The following is a 24262-nucleotide window of genomic DNA, read 5'->3' as shown; positions in this document are numbered from 1 at the left end:
TATGTTTTTCCTTGCCTCTACTTCTCCTGTGCATTTGCCATTGTCTTTTCACAAAACGCAAAACATAAGGGGCTATTTATATTAATTTGCATATTCAAAGAGGCATAATTCTGGGAGGAGTCTGGGTGGGGCGGCAGGCACGTGCACGTGTGTTTCTTTACACGCTGACTGGGATTCATGTAACAGAAGAACATGGAAGTTGGCATACACACATATTTATGCATCTGGATTTTTTTGTGCGTATGCACATTTCCACTTTTGTCCGTATGCCATGTTTTAGTGTGAATTCTATGCACGGTGTTATGCATGAGGCCCTAGGAGATATAAGTAAAAAAACAAGGTAAAACTGGAAGATCAGAGAATAAAAAGCAAAGCACAATACTCAATTCAAAACATGCAAAGTTCAGAAGCCCTAAGAGTCTTTTAAGGTAAAGCACACAAAGTTTTCTTAATCACTATCCAGAAACCTCTGACATGGTAGAATGGCTGCATCCATGCTTGCTGCGGTGACATCACATGATAGCAATCAGGGTGCCATTGCCAACAATAAAAACCACAAAATTAAAGTTCCTGCAGTCAAAAAACAGAAAAATATGGTAACAAAAATATAAACAAAATAATGTTAAAATTAATAATATTCTGAAATAATAATGAATCAAAGATAACACACACTATATCAACAAATAAACCTTATTCATAACACATTTTTGTTTTCTTAGATGAAAAAAATAATGACGCTACTACTATAATTTATTGAAAATGTATTTTTATTAGATCATGCACGTACTCTATGTCAATATCGGTTTTCCACAAGACTGACTCCTAACAGAGTCTAACTGTGGACCCCCAAAGTACTGCTCCAATGATGAGCCAGTCAAATTACACATGTCAAGTGACCTTTGGCAACTTTTGAATTATATACTGATTTTCAAGAGACAGCAATAGAAAAAATGAAAAATGACTGGAAGATGTGTAGTCAAGAAATTGAAACCAGGATTCAAGCAGATGTTTCATCAAAGCAATAACACAGTCTAAAATTCTGGGTCAGAATACAAGAGCAAAAGATTTGTTAGAAGATAATTTTTTTTCAATTGTGATCTTACAGTGATCTGTCAAGATTATATAACCCAGAACTGCCAAGGACAACCTTTAACTTGTCGTCTGGATAACATTACAAATGATCACACTTCAGGGAATACTGGAAAAGATATTAATGGAGACAGACAAAAACAAAAAAAAATAGCCTAAAATGGTGGCACCTGCCATGATACAACAAAAACAAATTATGAACATTTTAATGAAGTAAGATACAACAAACCAGACTTTAAATACGGGTTCTCCATATGTCAAAATCAAATTTTCCATCTATAATTGATTAGTAGTTTCATTAGGAGTTGCATCTAAAATGTATAATTTCTAAAGATCAAAAAACATTACATGTCAAGTTTGATATGTGACATGTGCAGTCATTTGTGACTTTCTCAGCATGTCCATGTCACATGCATATCTCACATATCTTCTCATGAAATATCCTTAAACAATGGCTGTGATTAGGGTTGTCGGATGCCTATCTTACTAAGGCATAATGATGACTATCGAGTAGGAATGTCTAATAGTAGGCAAGTTGTGCAGTAGGACATTCGTATACTGCTGCCAGTCACAGCCAGGCCATTTTTAGAGTTTCCAATCTGTAAATCATTTGACATAAACATGCAGTCTGATTGGCTGTTCAGCAAAGCTCCACAGTTCTAAATCTAGACCCTTCTCCTGATTCCTACCTTATGCATGCAGCTACCCAAATATTAGGTTAAATGGGTCTGAGAATGATATCTTGATAGAAATTATAATGGGTGTAAAATGATAAGGTTAAAGAAGGCAAGCACTTAAATAGCTATTTTACAAAAGGAGAAAAATTCATGCAAAAAGTTAAGTTTTACAGTACACAATTTTCTTAGTAACAGATCTTCCTGTGAATCAGAGGTGTACTGTAGAATCTTATTTTATTTACAGAATTAGCACCTTTGTATATACATTTTAAGTATTTTCATTAGAAATGGCATGTTACAACACTGCAGAAATTTCCCAAATTTGTGCAAAAATAAAAATGAATATAATGAGAAAACAGTATAAATGTTTTTAACTGTTAAAAGATTATCATATTGAAGTTTCTTTTTTAAAGTGAAAATTAATTTAAAAAAAGTGCACAAACCATTTATCTGTGTGAGCAAAACAAATCCTTTGTAGTTTTAAAGGAAATCCCTTGAAGATTGGGTATACAGTACTTCAGTTAAAGTTCCGAGCAGGACTTGAAGGGGTTAAGTCACCACTTGCCTCTGAGGATCTTTGATATTTTCCTTTCCCATGCAAGAAACATTATTTAGCTTTTTTCAGTCTTGACCTTGTTGACTGTAAAATGAACCACAGAGCAGCTATAACATAAAAATCTATCTATGGTTTTCCTCTGAGACTGTCAGAGGTCCTCTGTAATGTGTCAGTACTCTTTAAAACGCTTTGTTAACTCACCTGTTAGCAGCAAATTATTTCCTGTTGTTATTTATTTCAAAGAAAGTGTACTGGAGGAGCATGAGAGGATGGAAAATGAATCCAGACTGGACATTAGGCTGGACTGTTGTGGTTCTTGGCTGAATTCTACTTCTTTGTTTTTCAGCTTCTCTTCATTTTCTTTGCAAAGTTCCTGGAGCTCCACAAAAAATTAGGAAGATCTGTGTTAGGTCTTTCACAAAAAAGCACCTTAACATATAACTCTATCTTTGTACTGTTTCTACTCAATCAATTGATTTGTCTTTATTTTTATAGCACTTATCACAGATCACACCACCACATTGAGATTAACTGGTGGAATTTACTTTCTCAACATATTGGACATTTGTATGTGAGTGTGCATTTCAAGTTTATCTCTAAAGTGACAAATGTAACTTTAATGTTCAAGCACACCGTAAGAGGACATATGAACTACACATTATTTTCTTCCCTTTAGATTTCTTACTTATATAAAATCTGATTGATCTGTAAAAATATGGTTCAAATTTCTTTTCACCTTCTGACTTTCTCATGTGCAGCATCTAACATACTAGCAGCCATAGCACATGCACTTCAGTTGCTCTGCTCCCCAGCTCTGGAACTCTCTACCATCTGAGCTTAGAAATATTGAATCATTTTAATTTTTCATATCTAAACTTAAAACTCGTTTAATTAAGACTGCTTTTTTTCTTTGTTTACAATTGCTCTGTCTGATTTTAATTTTTGCATTTTAGTTTTGTTTATAATCTGTGTTTTATGTATTGTTCGGTGTCCTTGAGTGTTTAGAAAGGCACCTACAAATAAATAAAATGTATTATTATAGAGCACATAGAATAACATATACAAAACAAAGTATTGAAAGTGCTATTTTATTTATGATGGTATTTGAGAAACTAGTAAATGAAATGATTTTAAGATGAAGTTTATGATGTTCTACTTTAATGATGAAATAAACTACATGATTAAAGTGGAAATTTCGAGAATAAAGTTGACATTTCAAGCTTTTTTCCCACTGTGTGCCTATTTTTTTTCTTTTCTTTGTACCCTAATAAGCTTTCATATGACACTCAGACAGTGGGATATGACTCGCCTTTTCACGGCGACTTTGATATCTGACAGATTTATGCATCTGGATTTTTTTGTGCGTATGCACATTTCTTCTTTTGTCCGTATGCCATGTTTTAGTGTGAATTCTATACACGGTATTATGCATGAGGCCCCTGGTCCTTTCACAAAAATATTCCTTCTGCCTTTTTCTTTTATTTTTCAGCAAAATAATGCTAACATTATTTAAACCAGCAGCATATGTTTCTCACTGTTTATTAGGTAAAACTAAGGGGTACCGATGTGCCAGAAGGCACAGAGGAAATAAATGATAAGGAGATAAGGCAACCAAAATGAATAGTGCTCAGAACAGGTATAAAGTGAAAGATACCAGAGAGAAAAGAATTAAAAATCATCAAAGAATTTACACCCTAAAACAACCAAGGAGGCACCTTTTAGCGTTTACTAACTAATAATAAAATGGAGGAAGATGGGGTATTTAGAAAAAGGAGTCTCAAGAACAAGGGCATTGAGGTGATTGTTACTGCCATCTTAAATAGTGGAGACAATGATGTCACAAAGCCCACCCATGTACGCTCATCTATCCTTTGGACCCACAGCAAGTATTGTTACTGTTTTTAAGAGTATTTTTTGGAAAATATTTTCTTTCTGTAGTTAGTTTTATCCAAATAATTGATATGTATTTTATATATATTTTATGTGATGTCCTTTAGTCACCATTGTGAATTCACTTTCCTCTGAATTTCTCTTTTGTTGATAGTAACATTGTCAGTTCTGTAGAAAAGTTGGTTCCGTAGATGTCCATCTACCATTATAAAAGATTACAGTACACAATAGTGTTATGACTTGGGCTTAGTTTTTTTTTTTTCTGATCCTTTTCTGCATCTTTTTGGATTCTTTTTTCTTCTCTTAAAGGTTTCTATATGTGTATAATTCAATTTTAGCATTTAATTTGTGATTTGAACATTATTTAGGGACATTATACTGTACCACCATTATTGCTTATTACAAGTGTCACCAGGTTTGTTTCTGGTGGCTTTGGTTTTGCTACTAGGGATGACCAGGAGTGCATAGCATATGACATCATCAGTGTGACAGTTTAAAGGTCAGTGCCATGCACTTCCTGACTATCTGAGATTGTGGTTAATAACAAACAAATTCTCTTCATTAGTGTGTGCTTTGCTTAAAAGAAAACTCTATTATCGATCCCTCTTCTTTGGTTTTTCAAATAAAGATTTCTGGTTAGTGTTTTGTGTGTTGATGGATTTTTAGTTTAGAAGTGTGTTCCGGCTTTTACCTAAGTCTTTACAATTTCATTTAGCTGCCTTTTCGAAAACCAAACACACTCTCTTGTAAACTAATTAGTTATTTAGGAAAATATATTTAGGTAATGAGAAATTCTTTTGCTATGACTTTTTCCCTTTCATTTTTGTCTTGTCTGCCTGGTTTTTACCTCATTTTGTTTAGCTATTCTTTGTTTTATCCCACTTTGCCTTCATCTCTTTGTCCTGCAATACAAAATTATTTTCTCTAGTCATAACAGTGACTATTAACAGGATTGTGGCATACATAAATTTGCACGACAAAATAGAAATCTGCTAATGTCTTCATAATAATGAATAGAATATTGGATGTCCAGAAATACATAATTATTATAATAATAATTAATGCCATGAGGAAATGGCAAAAACAAAATGCACACAATAAACACTGAATTATCGATCCTGGTTTTTTGTATTAAATTCAAAACATGAATGGTATGTTGTGAAAATATACTTAGGGAAAATTTTCTTATTGTTAGTAAACGTTTTTTGCTATATATTCTTTACTTAATTTTTTTTGCTTCTCATTTTGGCTTAGTTGCTCACTACTTTACAACCTTGTAATTTCTTATCCTCATTTTAATTTTTGACTACTATTTGTTTAAAACCTTTCAATGCTTCTTCTTCTGGTCCATGTGGTTTTCTTACAAAAAACAAAAACAAAAAATATGTCCAAATCATTTGGATTACCAACAACCCATGCTGGCTACAATAATAATCTGCAAGTTGATCTGAGACTGCAGTGACAAAGGTGATCCGACGAGATAAACTGTACATGCTTAGAAGATTCATATTAATGTGAGTTTGCTGTGAGTTTATGATTATATTCATTTATTATCTGGCCATGCACAGTCTACTGTAGTTACAGGGTTCTGAGGGGGCTGTTCTTGAGGCAACAGGCTTGAGCCAGAAGTTAGCCCAACATACCATGTCAGGGGATCACAGATGCATAAACCTCTACATCACATCACATTAGAGTTGCCATTTAACGTATGTTTTGGATTTGGATGGAAATACTGGAAAGTGCTAGTTAAACCTGGGTCCATGACATTATGAGGCAGCAGGGCTACCAACTACAATTATCTGATTAACAAATTTACTTGTATTTGCTTGAGGCCTCTTCCTATAAATTATCTTGTCTAATAATAATTATACTGAGTTCAACCTTGGTTTGTAGGACGTCAATTTGCCTTCCTTTACACATATATTGTGACACAGTTAGATAGGTGTAACACGTGCTTTGCCTGAAACAGTTAGGCATTTTGTGTGAGGTGTTGTTTCGGTAGATACTTTACTTTTAGAGTGGCATGGTGGTGTAGAAGTAAGTAAACTTACCTCTTGACCTGGTGAAGTACAGTATGTGTGACAGTATACATCTGTCATCAAAGGTTCATTTGCAGCTCGTAAGTAGCTTGCTGTGAGTTAATATGCTGGTATTGGTATATCAGTAGGGAGACTTGTTTGGACAGGAGACTTTGTAATGCTTATTCGTTCCTGCTTTGGTAGGTTAAATTACTATGTTGTGTTGTGTATTTTTTATTGATTGCCTCATTAATATGCATATTAGCTGGTTAAATGAATGTTTGTCATGCTCATTCCTTTATATTTTGTTGTATACTGTATACTGTAGATATATTTTTGACCTAGAGAAGTTAAAGGAATTGTATGTGTTGTGAAAACACAACAGAAAGACAGTGCCTTTTATTTGTTGATACATTGTTACTAAGTTAGAGAAAGGAGCCCATTGTGGTTTGCTTATTTAGGAAAAAAACAAACTCCATCAAGAAAACATTTGGAAGTGATGATAGAAGAAACATTATGACCTTGATCCTAGCTAGGAAGATGAATGAGCTGCCAAAACACTTTCCAATTTACACCCTAGAGAAACTTTTCAAATTCAAAGGAGTGTTTCTCTTTTTCTAGAGAATTTTCTCTGACATTAGATAATCTAGCAGTTGACTAAGAGGCTGACAAAATACTATTGCTATTTTTCAGATCAGAAGCGGTAGTGCTTTCCAGTGGAGAGGGCTCTTTTTATTTACTGCAAGCTAAATGTTTCCTGTGGGTATGTAATCCAGTTTGCTGTGTTGTACTTGTTGCTGGATTTAAAAATGTTGATTCAGCACCATCAGCGTGTCTTAGTAATTATTGTTTATGGACTACATATGAACTGGTTTATAATGTTACTAACCGACCCGTGGCGTAGTATACGCTGCATAATTATTTATTGATGGGTGAACACTTCCTGAAAGACACAGTTGTCCAAATGGGGTGGGTTTGAGGATACGACTGTGAGTGAATGAAAAGATGGAACTCTGGAGAGGGCAACATACAATTGTCCGTGACTGAAAACTGGTTTTGGCAGATATAGGCATATCTTTTTGAAAGTTTGTCCCTGTGCCTTATTAATTGTCATTGCAAAGGCTAATCTAACAGGAAATTGTCTGCGCATAAAAGTAAAAGGCAAATTTGAATCTGATGGGGTCAGGGAAATCAGGGGAATAAGGACAGTTTGTGTGGTAGCAGCAGCGATAGTTTTACACTCCAGTACATTGCGGTGAATGCTGGTAACAGTCAGTCTAGTGCCATTATAGAGACCTCTTGCTGGAATGAGGTTTCTGAGAAGCATAATGACTGAACCAATTTTAATTTTGAGTTTATGCGGAGGTATGCCGGTGGGAGTAAGACTGTTAAGAAATTGTTCAGGGAATGAAAGTTGATCTGCAGGATCGTCTGTGACGATGGAGTCATTGCTGGTGAAAGTTACTTCGTCGGTGTGGATAAGTTTTAGTACTTGTTCATTAAGGTGTTGCGAGTCTTCGTTGGTGACGCTTAATATAGCTCGCGTACTGAGTTGTTCCGGAGTGACAGTTGAGAAGTCGATGCCTCGAGTGCGAGGGTGGACGCGGGAGGAGGGTTAGAGTTGGCAGGTGGGGCTCTGTTTTGCGTATCCCATGGTCAGGCGACTTAATCAATTATATATATATATATACATACAGTGGATTCTGAAAGTATTCAGACCCATTTGCCTTCTGACCACTTTATTGTGTTTTAGATTTTATTTTAAATTGATAAATGTCCCATTTTCGCTCATCAATCTACACTCAGTATCCAATAATGAAAATATGGAGACATTTTCAGAGCTTTTGTAAATGTTTTAAAAATCAAAAACTGACATCTCTCATTTAAGTATTCTGAGCCTTTGCTGTGGCACTCCAAATTGTGGTCAGGTGCATCCTGTTTGCTTTAATTCCCCTTGAGATGGGTCTAGAATTTGATTGGAGTTCACCTGTGGTAAACTGAAATGATTGGATATCATAAGAAATGGACACACCTGTGTATATGATATCCTACAATTCACAATAGTATTTCTGGACGCAAACCAAGCCATTAAGTCCAAGGAACTCTCTGTAGACATCCTCAATAAAAATGCGGTGAGGAATAGATCAGGGTCAAGAGGATAAAACTATTTCTAAAGCTTTTAGTGCTCCCATGAGCATAGTGGACCTCAGTAGTTGCAAAACTGAAGAAGTTTACAACCCCTGGGACTCTTCCTACAGTTGATTGTTTGGCTAAAGTGAGTAACTGGTCATTCTAACAGAGCTTTAGAGGTGTTCTGCTGTTTCAAGGATGGCCATCTTAAATATTTTCCTGCAATCAGGCTGAAGCCACTAATAATTTAAAGGCATATGACAGCCCATTTGGTGTTTGCCAAACGGCATTTAAAGGACTCTGAGTATGAGGAAAAAGATTATCTGGTCTGATGAGACAAGAATTGAACATTTCAGCAGAACTACAATTACTATATCTGGTGAAAACCAGGGCCTGTTCATCAGCTACCTAATATCATACCTATGGAAGAAATGGTGAATACAGCCAAATGCAGAGAATTCCTTGAAGAAACCTTACTCTAGAGTGCATGCAACAGTTCACAGTTCACAGGGACAGTTCACCTTTAAGCTTGACAATAACCGGAAACATACAGCCCAGACAATACTAGAGTGGCCAGCCCAGACTTATGAACATCTGTGGAGAGACTTGTAATTGACAGTTTACAGACTTTTCTCATCCAATTGAACAGTGTTTGAGAGAATCTGCTATTGTAACGGCGCTATGAAGAATCTGAGAAACTACCCAAATCCAGGTGTGCAAATCTTGTAGAGACTTACCCAAGAAGAGTCAAAGCTGTAAGTGCTACCAAAAGAGCTTCTACAAAGTATTAAATTAAGGGTCTGAATACTTATATGAATGAGAGTTTTCATTTTTTTTTATATAAATTTGCAAAACTTTATGAAAGAAGCTTTTCACTTTGTCATTATTGATTATTGGGTGCACAGGTAGATTGATGGGCAAAAAATGGCAAGTGTACCCAATTAAAATTAAAATGAATTCACGTTAGAGTGGGCAGAAAGTGAAGTTTTTTTTAATACTTCTTGAATCCACTGTACATGTAATTACAGCTACAAACCAAAATGTCAAAACATTTTTTAAAACTGGGTAGTGTTTGATACTCATTTTTCCTAATTTATTCTTTCCTTGGATATAAAGGTCTGGGGCCTCATATAAAAATGTTGCATACGCCCATTTCCATGCACACTTCAAGATGTATAAAAACTAAACTTGCCGTAAAGCCACACACATTTTCACTGCAGCCTCCCCCAACCCCTCCTTGTGTATGCACTTTTCTGCTTGGTTTTGCAAACTTATGTCACCCAGCATCAAAACATTGCTACTGTTTCTGTGGTCTACTTTTCTTTTTTTGATTCACATCTATAATGTGGATTTTATCAAATACACTGAAATTAATTGCATGTCACTTACAAACTTAATTCACTTGATTGTAATCATTCTGTAACAATATAATGGCCAAACTGTTTCAACTACGATAGCTGCTTTAGTGTTGTTAGAAGACATCACAAATCGAAGAATTAGAGGAAAGCATGTATTTAGAGATAATGATGACTGGCTTCTAAGTTGATTTTAATTCCTAAGAGTTATCCTCTTGGAGCTGTGTGCTGAACTGGCGCTGGTTTTACAAAGGCAGTCTTTGAGGAATTGGGTTCTACCCGCTCCTTTGTAAGTTCTGTCCACTTTCTGGTTTTTAGCCACAGGAGCTTTTCAGCTTGAATTGGCTGACTGATTGGGTATTTCTCACTCATTACTTTGTCATGCCAACTTAATAGGATAGTATTATTCACTTGTCATCCAGATATATAGAATTTCCTTACACTCCCGTTGAACTGACAAATATGAAAGCACAATTCACAACAACGTTAGGTTTTCCAAATGTAATTGGAGCGGTCAACTGCACACACATTGCTATTGTAACGGCGCTGGACAAGTTACATCAGCCAGGGATGAATCACCAAAAGAATGAGCTGGCATTACATCATATATAGCTGGAGAGCCTATAAAAATGTCAGCTCCACACAGTCACAGGTGCTTTTTCCTACTAGTGAGGCAAAAGGCAAGCAGACCTTTTAATGATAGCAAGTTGCCAGAAAAGAGCCAAGTAAAGAGCAGAGAACTGATCCGTTGTGGTGCTCGGCACCAACGCTACACTATAAAGGTGCCATCAGGGAATGAATCTGGTAATGTAATTAGAAAGCATTTCCACATTATTAATGTGCTGCTCTATGACCCACAAAACGTTTGTTGCATTGTGCATCGTACAGCATTACAACTTTGAATGTAATTAGCAGAATGTAAAAACAAATCAGATTCAGCATTTATTTTTTAGCCAATTAATTTAACTTGTGATCAATATCACATATTTATAATAATAATAATACATTTTATTTATATAGCACGTTTCCCATGCTCGAGGCACTTACAGAATATAAGAAAGAACGGCAGGGTATCTATACTAATAAAAGGCAAAGCCCTCACTGACTGACTCACTCATCACTAATTCTCCAACTTCCCGTGTAGGTAGAAGGCTGAAATTTGGCAGGCTAATTCCTACTTACATACATATATACATCCATAGCCTGCAGCTCGGTCGCCATGTGAGGCGGGGTTGCGTTCTGTGTCCTGCGTCCCCTGGCCTCCCACGTAGTTGGCTGCCTGCCTATATTGCATCCCCCATTCCCACGCCTCCCACGTAGTTGGCAGCCTGCCTTATATAGATTTAAATGCTTTTTTGTTGATTACATTATACTTTGCCCTTTCTCTGTGTAGTTTTTCCCCCTTTGTTGTATCTTAATAATGACAATTTAAAATGAGAAGAGCAGACACACTGGCAAACAACACTGAATAATCAACGGCTGCAAGTACTTTACTACAGTGACCAGACGTCCCGGTTTACCCGGGATAGTCCCTATTTTCGGATCACCCATCCCGCTGCATCCCTGAATGATCAGGAAATGTCCCGGCCTGTGGCGTTTTCTGACAAAATGTGCACTTTTCCCTAGAAGCCTAGACCACATTCAGTCTTTCTGATTCCAAATCATACTTTCTATCCATCATGACGTCAGACAGTTAGTCGGCCTTCTTCTAAGCCTGACACCTGCTGGTGGCCTTTGTTTGCAGTATGGAAATGCACAGAAGGCGAGAAGGCGGAAGCGGACGCATCGTCGGATGGTATTGGCCGTGCCTTTTGATACAACACGTTGCGGCTATGCTATGCTCTGAGCCAGGAATTATCTTATTATTCCTGCCCTGAGCCTGATATAAAAGCTGATGCCTGATTCAGTCATTCACTCGTCAATACGGCGTTCGAGGTGAGCCGTTTTCACTGAATTTAAAGCTTAAACTTAAAAGAGTTAAACTTGCCAATTTATTTTGTAGGACAAAATTGAAAGGGCTGACAAAGTTTATTTTTTTTAACTTTAATTTTAGCTCTTTATTCTTTTAGTAAGTACTGCTGTACACACTTTACTGTATAGTCTCAAGTCTGTAGACTGTACTCTCTGTAAATTTCGTTGTAGTTGTGAATCTGATAATATTAATTTATATATTAATAATGAATGAATATTTGACACAAGTCACAACAACATTTGCGGATGCTTGCCTGTTCCTTACACTTACAGCTGTATTTTACTTTGTTTTCCTTTAGTTTTGAGTGCAGAGTGACATTGCTTCTTCCCTTGCCTCTTTGGAATTTGGTTTGCTGTTTCTTCTTTTGAAGTCGGGACATGCACTAGCAGTAGCACATGTACGTGGGATGCAATATTGTGAATGAACCACGTTTATCCTGCAAGAGTAACTGACCTAATAATGTACACTAGTGAGTTTATTTGCTCTTCATAAAAGCATGTCTTTCAGTCAATTTTCACGAACTGTTTTTGGCAAGATCTAGCCTGTAATTTCACGAAAAATAGCATACAATGGTATAGAACCCTACTTTGAAAATGGGTATATGTTTGTGGTTTAATAATATGATTGTTTCAAATGGAAGAAACTCATACAGAATAAGATGCAGGAAACACGAAAATAGGCATTTCCATTATTAAAGTCTATCTGGCTTCCCCCCAGCCCCCCGTCTGGTGTCCCAGGTTGCCCCCAGAAAAATCTGGTCACTGTACTTTAGCTAAAGAATACATTAATTAAAAAATTAGAAGACCTGCAAAAGAACCTAATTGAGGCAACAATTTCACTGGCAGTGGCTCAGGGGAGAGAGTTTGTATTCCTTGCATCCCCATTACCCTCTGATCTCCCATTTCAATTCAAATGCTTTCAATTTCCAGTAAGGCTCTGCTTCGCAATAACAATTAATAAGTCTTAGGGGCAGACCCTACAAAAGGTTGGCTTTGATTTGAGGCAAGATTGCTTCACTATATGTTGCATGCTCAACAGTAAGCTCAGCGCATAGCTTTGTCATATTACAACCAGCGGGCCAAACTGACAACGTGGTATACAAAGAGATCCTTAACAAATAATTATTGGTATATTTTCCCTCAGTTTAAAAAATTTTAGTTTTCTTCTTAATAAAAATTTAAAAGCAGTACTTCGCCGCTGCGAAGCGCGGGTATTTTGCTAGTCGAAATATAAAGAAGATTTTATCTAAGCTTTTCTTGAAATGTAATCAAATAATAAACCTTTGCTGGAGTTTATTGCTATTTATGCCATAAAGAAAGTAGATTATAAAAAAGCAGTGAATTCCTTGCTCTGATGTAATTTTGTTTCATTTTGTTTCAGTGCAGGATCTCAGTCTGTCCTAACAGTGACAGGTTCAAAGTAGGAAAAAGCACTGGAGTGACTGCCTTTTTTACAGAGGAGGAGGTTTTCAGTCCTATTTGAGTGGGTTATTAGAGAAAGGTGATTGGTTAGTCTGCAAGAAATATACACACATTACAGAATGTTGTGAAAAATTAATAATGATGAAATAGGCACACTTCAAGCTAATATAATAAAGGCTTCGATTTTCTGACTGGGAGAAAAGTTCCAGGCCAACCAAGGGTGCAAACAGGTATCCTTGCAATAACCCCAGACTCACAGTTAATGGTTGACTTAGAGAAGCAGCTTTGGTTCCCAGAGTCCATCACTGTGACCACGCTCAGGTCAAACATATTGCTGATGTCAGAGGCAACAAGAAAGGCAGTACCCTAGGAAGACGAGATGGAGGAGGCTACGAAGAGGAAGCAAGCCAAGTATGCAGACCTGGTGGAGGAGTGCTTTACGCAAAGGTGGAGGGTATGCTGTTTGCCCATAGAAGTGGGCTGTAGATGGTCTTCTGGCAAGGCATTCAATTTTCTGGGCATCAAATGGGCGCAAAGAAGGCAGGCCATCAGGAAGAGCACTGAGGCAGTGAACAGTGCATTAAGGGTGGCTGTGATTGAGGAAAAGTGAGCTGTGGGCTATTTCAACTTAGACATCTGAGCATATTATTGTTTATTGTATATTAATGATTTGGATTTACAGAATGCATATTCCATCACTGACAAATGACTTAGTAAACTAGAAATATTTCTCTTCTTAGAGCCCTGAAACTTTTTTGATAAAATTAGATTGTTGCAATTTTTTCAATTGGCAAAGAAAGATATTGGCTGTATGATAATTCTGAGATTGGTGTTGCCGCCTCACAGGATGGGTATTTATTTTTGCAACTCTAAGGTGAAATCCATACGTATGAAGACATATCTTTATTTTTTCATTTGGAATGGTTTTATTCTGTTTTGGTTCATGTGCTGCAGTTCTGTAATATGTAGCAGCAGGATCTGCATTCCACAAACAATGCCAGGAAAGTAATTAAATAGTTTGTTTTATTAGTGTAGACAATCCAGTCTAATTTACAATATTGTTGATGCAGATCAGCTCAATTTCTGCACACAGCATGCAAAGGAGAGAATGTCAAGTATATTTTTGAACTATGACTGCTCCTCAAAAATGTCTGAAAGGAAGAATGCTAACTTTGCAAGTTGAGAGTCAAACTGGCATCTGAGCACCACATGGTGAAAATTCTACACCATATTTTCAAAATTTTTTATGCCTTTGCAGATCTAATAGAGGCATGCTCTGTCATATTTGTTTGTTTAATACTCATGCCTGAGCCTGCAGAAGATAATTTTTTATGCTGTCACAAATCAAACCAGCATAATCAAAGTTATGGTAGCAATATGCAATGAAGTCTAACATTCTTTCCTGCTGATTGTCTGGTGTTGCTAGGCGAATTCAGCCAATTGCAGTAATTCAGAAGAAACAGCTGAGTGGCTTTCTTTTTGTTATGCTTAAACAATCATTAAGATAGTGGTAAGAGAAATGTAATTGCATTGAAAAGATTAAAACATTACATTTTCAGATCTGTGTAGTCCAGGTCCAGGTGCACCCCCATGGGGTATAAAATGGCATTTCAGGGGGTGAGTCAAAGAGGAATTGAGTGAGGTGCGTTGTCTGACTTTATCATGGTGCAGTTAGTGTCTTGTAGTTTGCTGTCTTTTGTAGGTTATTTATTACTTATTGCTGCTATTCTATGATATGAAAAGAATCATGCATTGTGCGCACAATTGTCACCTCTAAATGATCCGAAGAAACGCTAGTTCTTATCGTTCCCTTGCTGCAGGCGAAGTGTTCGTAAAGGTGAATAACTTTTTTTAAGAGAACGGAATTTGTACCATGCAATGATCCTTAGAGAAGGGTGCGGTCTAGTATTGATTCTGTGCAAGCCCTGATCGTGAAACATCACTGATTTTGAGGTGTGGTTGACAATTTTTCACAAGGGCAATGACAAGGGGGACTGAATTGGATGCAATATCTGCTGCTTACACTCAGTAGCGCAGCACATCTGTTTCTGAAGTGTGGTGCAGGTGTTACTGGGTAGACAAAGCTTATTGACTGTGTTTCAATGCCTAGTGCACCCCAGCAGCCATTCCTTCATTTGCTTGAACTTTCCAGTTGATTTTGCGACTTCTCTCATTGTGCTAAGATCCATGGTTTGCTTGCTGGAGCGATATATTCGAACTAATCCAAGACAGAGGCTGCGGGCAAAGGGGAGGGGGGAGCATGACGTCAGGAGTGGGGAGCTGGGCAGGGCCCTCCTCACTGCCCTGTTTCACTACTACGCAGGCGGAGCTGCAGGCAGCGGCTAGTCAAGAATATACAAAAGATTGTAAGAATGATGACATCATTAACCTTTCCATTTCGATATCATGTAGGCAAGCATGTAAATAATAAAACCATGCAGCCAATATGGAGAGCCCAACCCCATGGACCTTTGTGCAACTGACCTGCTCACAATGCCTAGACTTACACCACTGAAGCCAACCAGAATCATATATGTTATAGCATTGGTCAAATTATATATTTTTTTCTTATTTCTTTTCAATTATAGAAATGTTACATGCATGCAGGAGTTATAATCCAAAGGTTCATTTTACAAGAACAAAGCCTCCAATATGCAGACTAATGTGAAAATAAGTTTTACTGATTATAGAATGGATTGGGTGTCAGCAGTATGGCTGGAGGTGAAGCAAAGATGGCAGATTATACACATATTCTACCTACAGTACATATTGAAACCATGTACATTAACTCTCACGTTCTGTAAACATTCCCTGAAGTTAAAAATGTCATGATCTGATTCAATTTTGATTGTTTCTAGTTGAGTGTTGACCTCAAGAAATCATTAAGCTGTTATTTTGAGGATTTCCGAGGTCAATGAATTCAGTGGTTGCATTGTTTAGATCCATTTTTATGAACATTTCTTTTTTAATTCTTTCTTCCAGGTTGTATAAATGGCACCATTTTTGCTGTGCAAGTGCAATGTTGTTGCTTGACTTAACGATCAGAGGTGCACGTCGTGTGACATCATCGCCACAACGAGATAAAGGTCACCTATCATGCATTCCCAAATTGTCTGAGTATACAGATTTCTTCTAAGAAATCTGCATGTTCTGGCTTATAATATTACTTTGATCTCTTGGTTTTGGTTTTCTGAATTTGGTTCTTGTCTTTTGTTTTGACTAATAAATATGAATCATTTTTCTAACTATCGAACCTTGTTAGATCCTTTTTCACCATGATTTTTGCTTCAGGTTTTGGGCTCTGTTTAAAATACTCATTTTGTTACTTACTGTTAAGCCTTCATCCATCTATGTAGCCATTACATGCAACTATTTCTCATTGACTACTTACCATATCAATATGGCGGATAAATGTTGGTTGAATTTCAAGTTCCAGTATCCAGTCTCTCTTCAGGAGCCGCTGATGATATTCCTCAACTCTGAGATTTTTTTCTAGAATATGAGCCTCCAAAGTTGCCTTGCTGTACTTTTCGTTAAGAACTTTCATTCTTCCATCTTTTACTTCCATCTCTGCTTTGTGTTGTAGAAGGTCCATCTCATTTTTCTTCTTCTCTAGTAAATGTTGCAAGTTCTGGCTGTTCAGCAAACTTTCCCTCATCTTCTTTTCTAGTAACTTTATTCTTTTATCCCGCCACATTAATGCAAGCAACTGAAATCTAGCATCTCGAAGTTTGTTCTTGATCTCCTCTGCTGTTTCTATTTGGATTTTATTGTTGGTCCTTTGGGGAAGTCGGAGTGCAGTTTGAATGCTTTTAAACTGGTGTGATTTCTGTTTCATTTTTCCGTTGTCTGTGTCAAGTTTTACTTGCCAATGAGGAGCTGAGGAATATTTTCTTTGATGGAGATGTATCCAGTGAGAAGCTAGATTTGCGGCCAAGAAGCACTTGTAGAACAGATCTGGCACCAACCATAGAATTGTACCAATTGGTTTATTTTCTGTTATGTGTTTGGGAGCACTCTGAATATTAAGATATTCCTCCCTGATTTTGCCAGTTGTCAGAAGAGCTGTCCATTTACGCCGAAGACTGAAGAGATCATTGGCCACTTTGGCTATGGAATCATGTTTTAAATTTTCTGACAAAGTGAATGAACTGAATTGTTGAGAATTGGGGGACTGATGTAGTTTTTCCAGTGCTTCCTCTTCATCATTTACATAAATGTTCTCACACAGGGGAATCACTACTTTTTCATCAAATAGTTCCTTTAATGATCTTAGGTGATCTAAATATGTAAAAAACCAGGAGATATAGCTCTGAATGTCTGCTTTGCCCTCAAATTGAATCTGAACTGCTTCTTGTTCCCTGAAATTAGACACCTCTGCAAGATGTCGGAGAGCATCAAAACTTTCAATTTTTTGCTGGTTATTCTCAGTCAGTGAAGTCAGTACAGTATGCAAAGTGTCCAAGTCGAAATTGTCCTTACATTGCTGCACATGTTGCTTAAAGGCAGTGACTTCTGTCTTAAGGGCAGAGTACAGCTGGTCCATAATGATGCACACCACAAGAAATATCTAAATTAGGGAACAATTATTAGTTCAAATAATTTTTTATAGAAAAAAAAACTAAGCAAACTTCAAAATATTAAATAATTGTAAAGTTTGAATTTGATCAAGTGTGAATGTAAGAAGTAAACCCCAAAGCAACCAGTTAAACAAACAAGTAGCCTTTAATTGCTTGAGAAAGTAGTTGCTTGTATTTAATAATAAATGATAATAATTATTTACATTTGCATTGTGCTGTTCTCACTGCTCAAAGCAAATGGGGAACCACTTCAACCACCACCAATGTGTAGTCCCACATGGATGATGTGACAGCAGCCATTGTTGCACCAGTTTGCTCACCACACATTAGCTGTTAGGCGGTGAAGGGTGAGAGAAATAGCCAGTTAGAGAAGGTGAATGATTAGGGGGCCAGAATTGCCGTGACCATGCTGGGCAGTTTAACCAGGGCATCAGGATACACCCAACTCTTTACAAATAATGCCCAGTGGTCTTTAGTGACCACAATGAGTCAGGGCCTCAGTTTTACATTTCAACTGAAGGACAGTGCTATTTTTGCAATAAAGCGTCCCTGTCACTGCAGTGGGGCATTGGGATCCACACACAGACCACAGGGTAAGTGCCCCTTGTTGGCCTCTTCATCATCTTTTCCAGAAGCAACCCAAGCTTTTCCTAAATGGGCTCCCATCCAAGAACTGGCAGGGCCCAAGCATGGTTAACTTCAGATGGATGACCTGTTCTGAAGGACAGGTGGTATGGCTGCTGGATATTTCCTGCAAGCCATTACACTTCAAAAGTAGCATCTTCAGACGCAGTTCAATATGCACTTAACAGACACATCATTGTGTTATTGTTAAAGTTTCTTATGTACCAGCCACTTTTTGTGATACATCTATAATTTCAATCTGGTTGTTCCATTACATGGTTGGAAAATCCTTGACAGGGCTGGGGGTATGAAAGGAACCAGCACCAAATGAGTATAATGTGTTATACACTTTTTATAGTATTAGTTGGCTTGTAAAGAAGCTTGTAGCTGAAATTATAATGAAAGGATATGAAAAGAGGTAGATTATACTGTAATAATGTATGATATGTAAGCCTTTAATGGTGCAATAACACCTCCAGCCTTGCAGATAACAGAGATGCTAGCGACTGCAGAAGTTCTTGTTGGCTAGGAAGGCTCGGTCAATTGAATGCTCAATTTAAAGTGACATTCAGACCAAGAGTTCCATGACAAAGCTTGCTTCATGGTTTGCTTCCATGACATTTTTCACAGCCAAGAATAGCATTTGTGCAATTTATGTTGTAATGGTGGTAGCCTGGGATTGCCTCAGATTGTGTGTGATGATATTGTAATTACTTACTGGTTTTAGACTACGGCAGATGACAAGTCCATCCTCCGAACTTTATCACTGTTCACAGTTGTTACACACTTGTTTTACCTCTTTTCATGCAAAATGGAGTATCAAGACAAACTGCAAAAAGAATTAATGACTATTGCCTGCAACTTTGAAACTTCTATCATTTCTTATCAAGGAATATTGAGGAAGGTGGCTGCAAAAGGAATATCTGTATAATGTAAAATAGTTCTAAAACTAAATACTTATGTAGTCAATCATTATTTACTTTCTCCTATACGAAGTGTAGGGAAAGTATTGGAATCGTTCAAATATTTGATTTCGAGATTTTGATGAATCTCGACATTTTAAAACTTCCCTGAGCCCGAAAATACCATTTTCGGAATTATGTATGTGTGTCTGTGTGTGTGTATGTGTAAACATGAGAACCTGCGTACACTTTCACTCAGGTCAAGCAAATTTTGCATTATGCACTATTAGATAGAAAATGTAGATTTCTACCAACTTTTGAGCTATTTTCGCTCACCGGAAGTGGTACTTTACCTAAAACATTTCGCCAAAAATATAAAAAATTTGAAAATTTCACATCATGTCATAGTAAAGCGCCACATTCTAAGCATTTTTTTGTCTCTTTGCATTTATTCAAAAGACGACTGGTTTTCGAGATACAGTGATCCCTTGCTATATCGCACTTCGACTTTCGCGGCTTCACTCCATCGCGGATTTTAAATGTAACCATATTTAAATATATATCACGGATTTTAGATAGATAGATAGATAGATAGATAGATAGATAGATAGATAGATAGATAGATAGATAGATAGATACTATTTACACTCGTTCGTGGATTTCTGCGGACAATGGGTCTTTTAATTTATGGTACATGCTTCCTCAGTTTGTTTGCCCAGTTGATTTCATAAAAGGGATGCTATTGGCGGATGGCTGAGAAGCTACCCAATCAGAGCACGTATTACGTATTAAATAAAACTCCTCAATGATATACGATATGCTTCCCGTGCAGCGCTTTGCATACTTACTGTAAAAGCTCTAGCAGCACGTATTGATTTTTGATTGTTTGCTTTCTCTGTCTCTCTCACTCTCTCTGCCTGACGGAGGGGGTGTGAGCAGAGGGGCTGTTTTCACAGAGGCTGTTTGCTTAGAAGATACGGACGCTCCTGTAAAAAATGCTGAAAGACTACCTTCACATTGATACCTTCATTCCGGCCGCTATATCGCGGTGCTTGCATACTTAAAAGCGCAACAGCCCTATTGATTTTTGATTGTTTACTTTACTCTCTCTCTCTGACATTCTCCGCTCCTGACGCGCACCTTGAAGATGAAGATATGTTTGCATTCTTTTAACTGTGAGAAAGAACTGTCATCTCTGTCTTGTCATGGAGCACAGTGTAAACCTTTGACTAAAAGGTGTTATTTCATGTCTAGAGGGCTCTAATAATGTTAAAAAATGTATTTAGAAGGTCGTAAACAGGTTTTCAATGCTCTAACTGCGAAAATATTACATTTATAAATAAAGAATCCTACTTCGTGGAAATTCATTTATCTGTCGAGAGCGGATTAACCGCGATAAACAAGGGTTTACTGTATAACTGTGCGGAGAATATTTATAAACAGTGTGGGAGAGTTTCTAAGGGCTTAAAATATATAAAAATAATGATACAAACATATGGTTTCTACTTTGCGAATTTTCACCTATCGCGGGGGATTCTGGAACGTAACCCCGGCGATCGAGGAGGGATTACTGTAATCGTCATTTTCCATTTGACGTTCAACTGGTAATCTATACTAATAAAAGGCAAAGCCCTCACTGACTGACTGACTGACTCACTCACTCACTCACTCACTCATCACTAATTCTCCAACTTCCGGTGTAGGTAGAAGGCTGAAATTTGGCAGGCTCATTCCTTAGAGCTTACTCACAAAAGTTAAGCAGGTCCTACACGTAACAGTCATAACGGTCGATAACGGTCAACAACGTCCGCCATGTTGAACTTTCTTATTTATGGCCCCATTTTCACGAAATTTGGTAGGCGGCTTCCCTGCGCTAACCGAAACCAATGTACGTACTTATTTCAGTGGTATGACACCACTGTCAGCCGCCATATTGAACTTTTCAACGTCGCTAATTCTCCAACTTTCCGTGTAGGTAGAAGGCTGACCCCATCTTCACAAAATTTGGTAGGCGGCTTCCCTGCGCTAACCAAAACCGATGTATGTACTTATTTCGGTGGTATGACGCAACTGTCGGCCGCCATATTGAACTTTCCAGCGTCACTAATTCTCCAACTTCCGTGTAGGTAGAAGGCTGAAATTTGGCAGGCTCATTCCTTTTAGCTTACTTACAAAAGTTAAGCAGGTTTCATTTAGAAATTCTACGCGGAACGGTCATAATGATCGACAACGTCCGCCACGTTAAACTTTTTTATTTATGGCCCCATCTTCACGAAATTTGGTAGGCGGCTTCCCTGCACTAACCAAAACCAATGTACGTACTTATTTCGGTGGTATGATGCCGCTGTCAGCTGCCATATTGAACTTTTCAACGGTCTTTGTTACTTATGGGCCCATCTTCAAGAAATTTGGTGTGTGGGTTCCCAACGCTAACTGAATCCTACTTACGTACATATATACGTCCATAACCTGCAGCTTGGTCACCGTGTGAGGTGGCGTCGGGTCCCGCCTTCCACGTTGCTGGCTGCCTGCCAATATAAGGCCGTCCGTCGCTCTAGTCTCTACATTCCCTTCCTTGCTTCGCCACGGGATTCACGTCTCCCTGCTGATAACTACAGCCTTTTTATTTAATCCATGGCTTCTCCGCTGTTTTATTGTTCATTTATTACGATTATAGTTGTTGTGTAGGTATTTTAGACTTACTTTACATTGTTCAGGTACCCATTTCCTTTATCATTCCAACCGTACCCCCATTAACATGTCTATCGGGGTGATCACCATCAGTCAAAGAACTGTCACTTACCGTGTGGTTTCCATGCCCGGAGATGGCACCTACCTTTTCCATTCTCTTTGTTACATATTGCACGGCCATATCAGGCTCACTCTTGATATCCGGAGGAACTTTGTGTCTCATGTATTGAATGACTGGGACAGGTTCAAGGTGTTGACTGATGACGGTACAAGAGATAATTATACTACACAGGAGCACTATAAGAGTGAAATGCTTAAGCCCTTCACCTATGGTTCTGCATGTGAGTTGATGGCTGCCGCTGAATTATTCGGTTGTCACTTTCAAGTGTAACGAAATGGCCAAATATTTTACACCTTTCAACAACCGGCAATGCCTCTTAAACATCTTAGATTCACATTGGGACGATTTCAGTAGTGGACACTTTGATGTTTATGGATGTTTAAACTCTCAAAAGCTGGATGTGAAGTTATCGATGAAACCGGTTATATCCTTACAACGCTTGACAGTTGCTGAATGTCACTTCAACACAAGTCCTGCAAATACTGTCGTAATTGAAACAAACCATGAAAATCAAACTGATTATGACAGCAGCAATCCAAGCTGTAAGATTTGAAAGAAGATTACTGTTCACATGGCCAACTGTACGTTGCATGCTCAAGAGTAAGCTCAGCGCACGGCTTGATCATATTACAACCGGAGGGCCGAACTCACAATTTGTTATACAAAGAGATCCTTAAATAATTATTGGCATATTTTCCCTCAGTTTAAAAAGGTTTAATTTATTCTTAATAAAAATTTTAAGGCAGTACTTCACCACTGCGAAGCGAGGGTATTTTGCTAGTACATCTATATTTCAGAACATTTTTGCTTTATGTAAACAAAAGCTTGTGTACAAGTATTACATTACATACATTACTAAAGTCTCTTACAACTTTTGATCCACTTCCACTTACTGAAAGTGGTAATTTGCCTAAATTGTTCGTCAAAATAAAATTATCATGGTAAATTTTGTATTCATTTAGCTGCAGAATCCGATTTATTCAACTTTACTTTTATAATAATTGTTCAATATAATATTAATTTGATTTGATTTGTTGTTGATGGTTCTTTAATGTACATAATATAAAAATATAATCATTGTCTTGTGGTTTACTCCTCAAATATCTATTCCCATATCTGAGTATATAACTCCCAATTTTTTGTTTTAAATTTGTAATTATTTTCAATGACCTTGCAGAAATCTGTTTAAACTTTGGCAATAAAGAGCCTTTTCCTATTAATCAGGGTTGAAAACAACCTATTTAATTCTCCTTTAATTAATTTGCCTTCTGTGATTTGTAATGCATTTAATAGTTGCTTTAATGGTTACAGATGAAAAGAAATAAAGCATTCCGGGCACTTTAAAATTTGGCTGGTTGGATTACTCAACATTACTGAGTCAAATACAACAATTGCATTAAGAAAATATGGTAAGAGTCAACTAACTGTTTGCACTGTGTGCTCTAATGGTGTATTGACCCCTTGGAATGATCTTTTACCACCTTAGCTTTCTGGAACAATCATTTCCAGTGATCAGGAACCTGTGAAGTGCACTGACAGAGGATATACTATAAATTTGAGTGTGCTGAAATAGATATAACAACCAAGAAGTAAGCAGTGTACTGGAAGTGAGCCAAAAATTTTCGGCAGCCATTTGAAGAGACCCTGATAGATAGAGATAAAGAGACTGAGTGAAACTGCCACCTACAGATGTGATGGGTCAGCTAAGGAGAAGCCCTAAGAGCGATTTCTCATTTCAAGGCATTCCCCTTGGCCATAACCATTAGTCTGAGAAGCAGTGTGATTTTTAATGAAACAAATTTTGCCATTAAACTGAGTCACTTAGTCACCAGTTCTGTGTGGTGCCTCCCTATCAGTGCTCATTACAATAGTAATTCTTACATAAAGAAGAAATGTGAAGAAGTCATATTGCCTTTTGCATTATGTTTCCTGTAATAATTTAAAACTGGCACAAATAAAGTATTGTGAAAGTTTACCTGATTAAATGACGTGTTTGACACTTCCTTAGGGTTTCTTCTCTTACTGTACGGTGATGGTCAGGTTATCATTCCTTTTTCTGTAGTCTATAAATGAGGTGTCACATCTTGAAGCAAAATTAACTTCTTAATTTTGTCCATTCATTAATTTTCCTGCCTCTTCAGTACGTGAATATTGAGTTTCAATTGTTTCAAAGCTTATGATTATAATGTACATTATGCAAACTAAGCAGGTTTTATACATGCCATTCCTAGACACG

General features: G+C 37.4%; 1 protein-coding gene across 3 annotated transcripts; it reads right to left on the bottom strand.

Moving 5' to 3' along the window:
• Window positions 1-531: 531 nt before the first annotated feature.
• LOC120531201 lies at window positions 532-24262 on the bottom strand. Of its 3 annotated transcripts, XR_005634071.1 has the most exons (5): window positions 24003-24262; window positions 16500-17678; window positions 2524-2701; window positions 2210-2406; window positions 532-570 (listed from the first exon to the last, which is right to left on the bottom strand). XR_005634071.1 is itself a non-coding variant. In XM_039756396.1 (4 exons), the coding sequence occupies exons 2-3, from the start codon at window positions 17652-17654 to the stop codon at window positions 2555-2557; spliced, it is 1302 nt and encodes a 433-aa protein (XP_039612330.1). In that variant the 5' UTR covers window positions 17655-17678; window positions 24003-24262; the 3' UTR covers window positions 786-2406; window positions 2524-2554. The 3 variants fall into 3 exon arrangements, 2 of the variants coding, with proteins under 2 accessions (XP_039612330.1, XP_039612331.1); XM_039756396.1 differs by lacking the exon at window positions 532-570 and having other exon boundaries at window positions 786-2406; XM_039756397.1 differs by lacking the exons at window positions 532-570; window positions 2210-2406; window positions 2524-2701 and adding an exon at window positions 4270-5114.

This window comes from Polypterus senegalus, chromosome 6, assembly GCF_016835505.1.
Source record: "Polypterus senegalus isolate Bchr_013 chromosome 6, ASM1683550v1, whole genome shotgun sequence".
In the NCBI taxonomy this organism is placed as follows: Eukaryota; Metazoa; Chordata; class Cladistia; order Polypteriformes; family Polypteridae; genus Polypterus; species Polypterus senegalus.
This window is presented reverse-complemented; position numbering and strand designations above follow the sequence as displayed.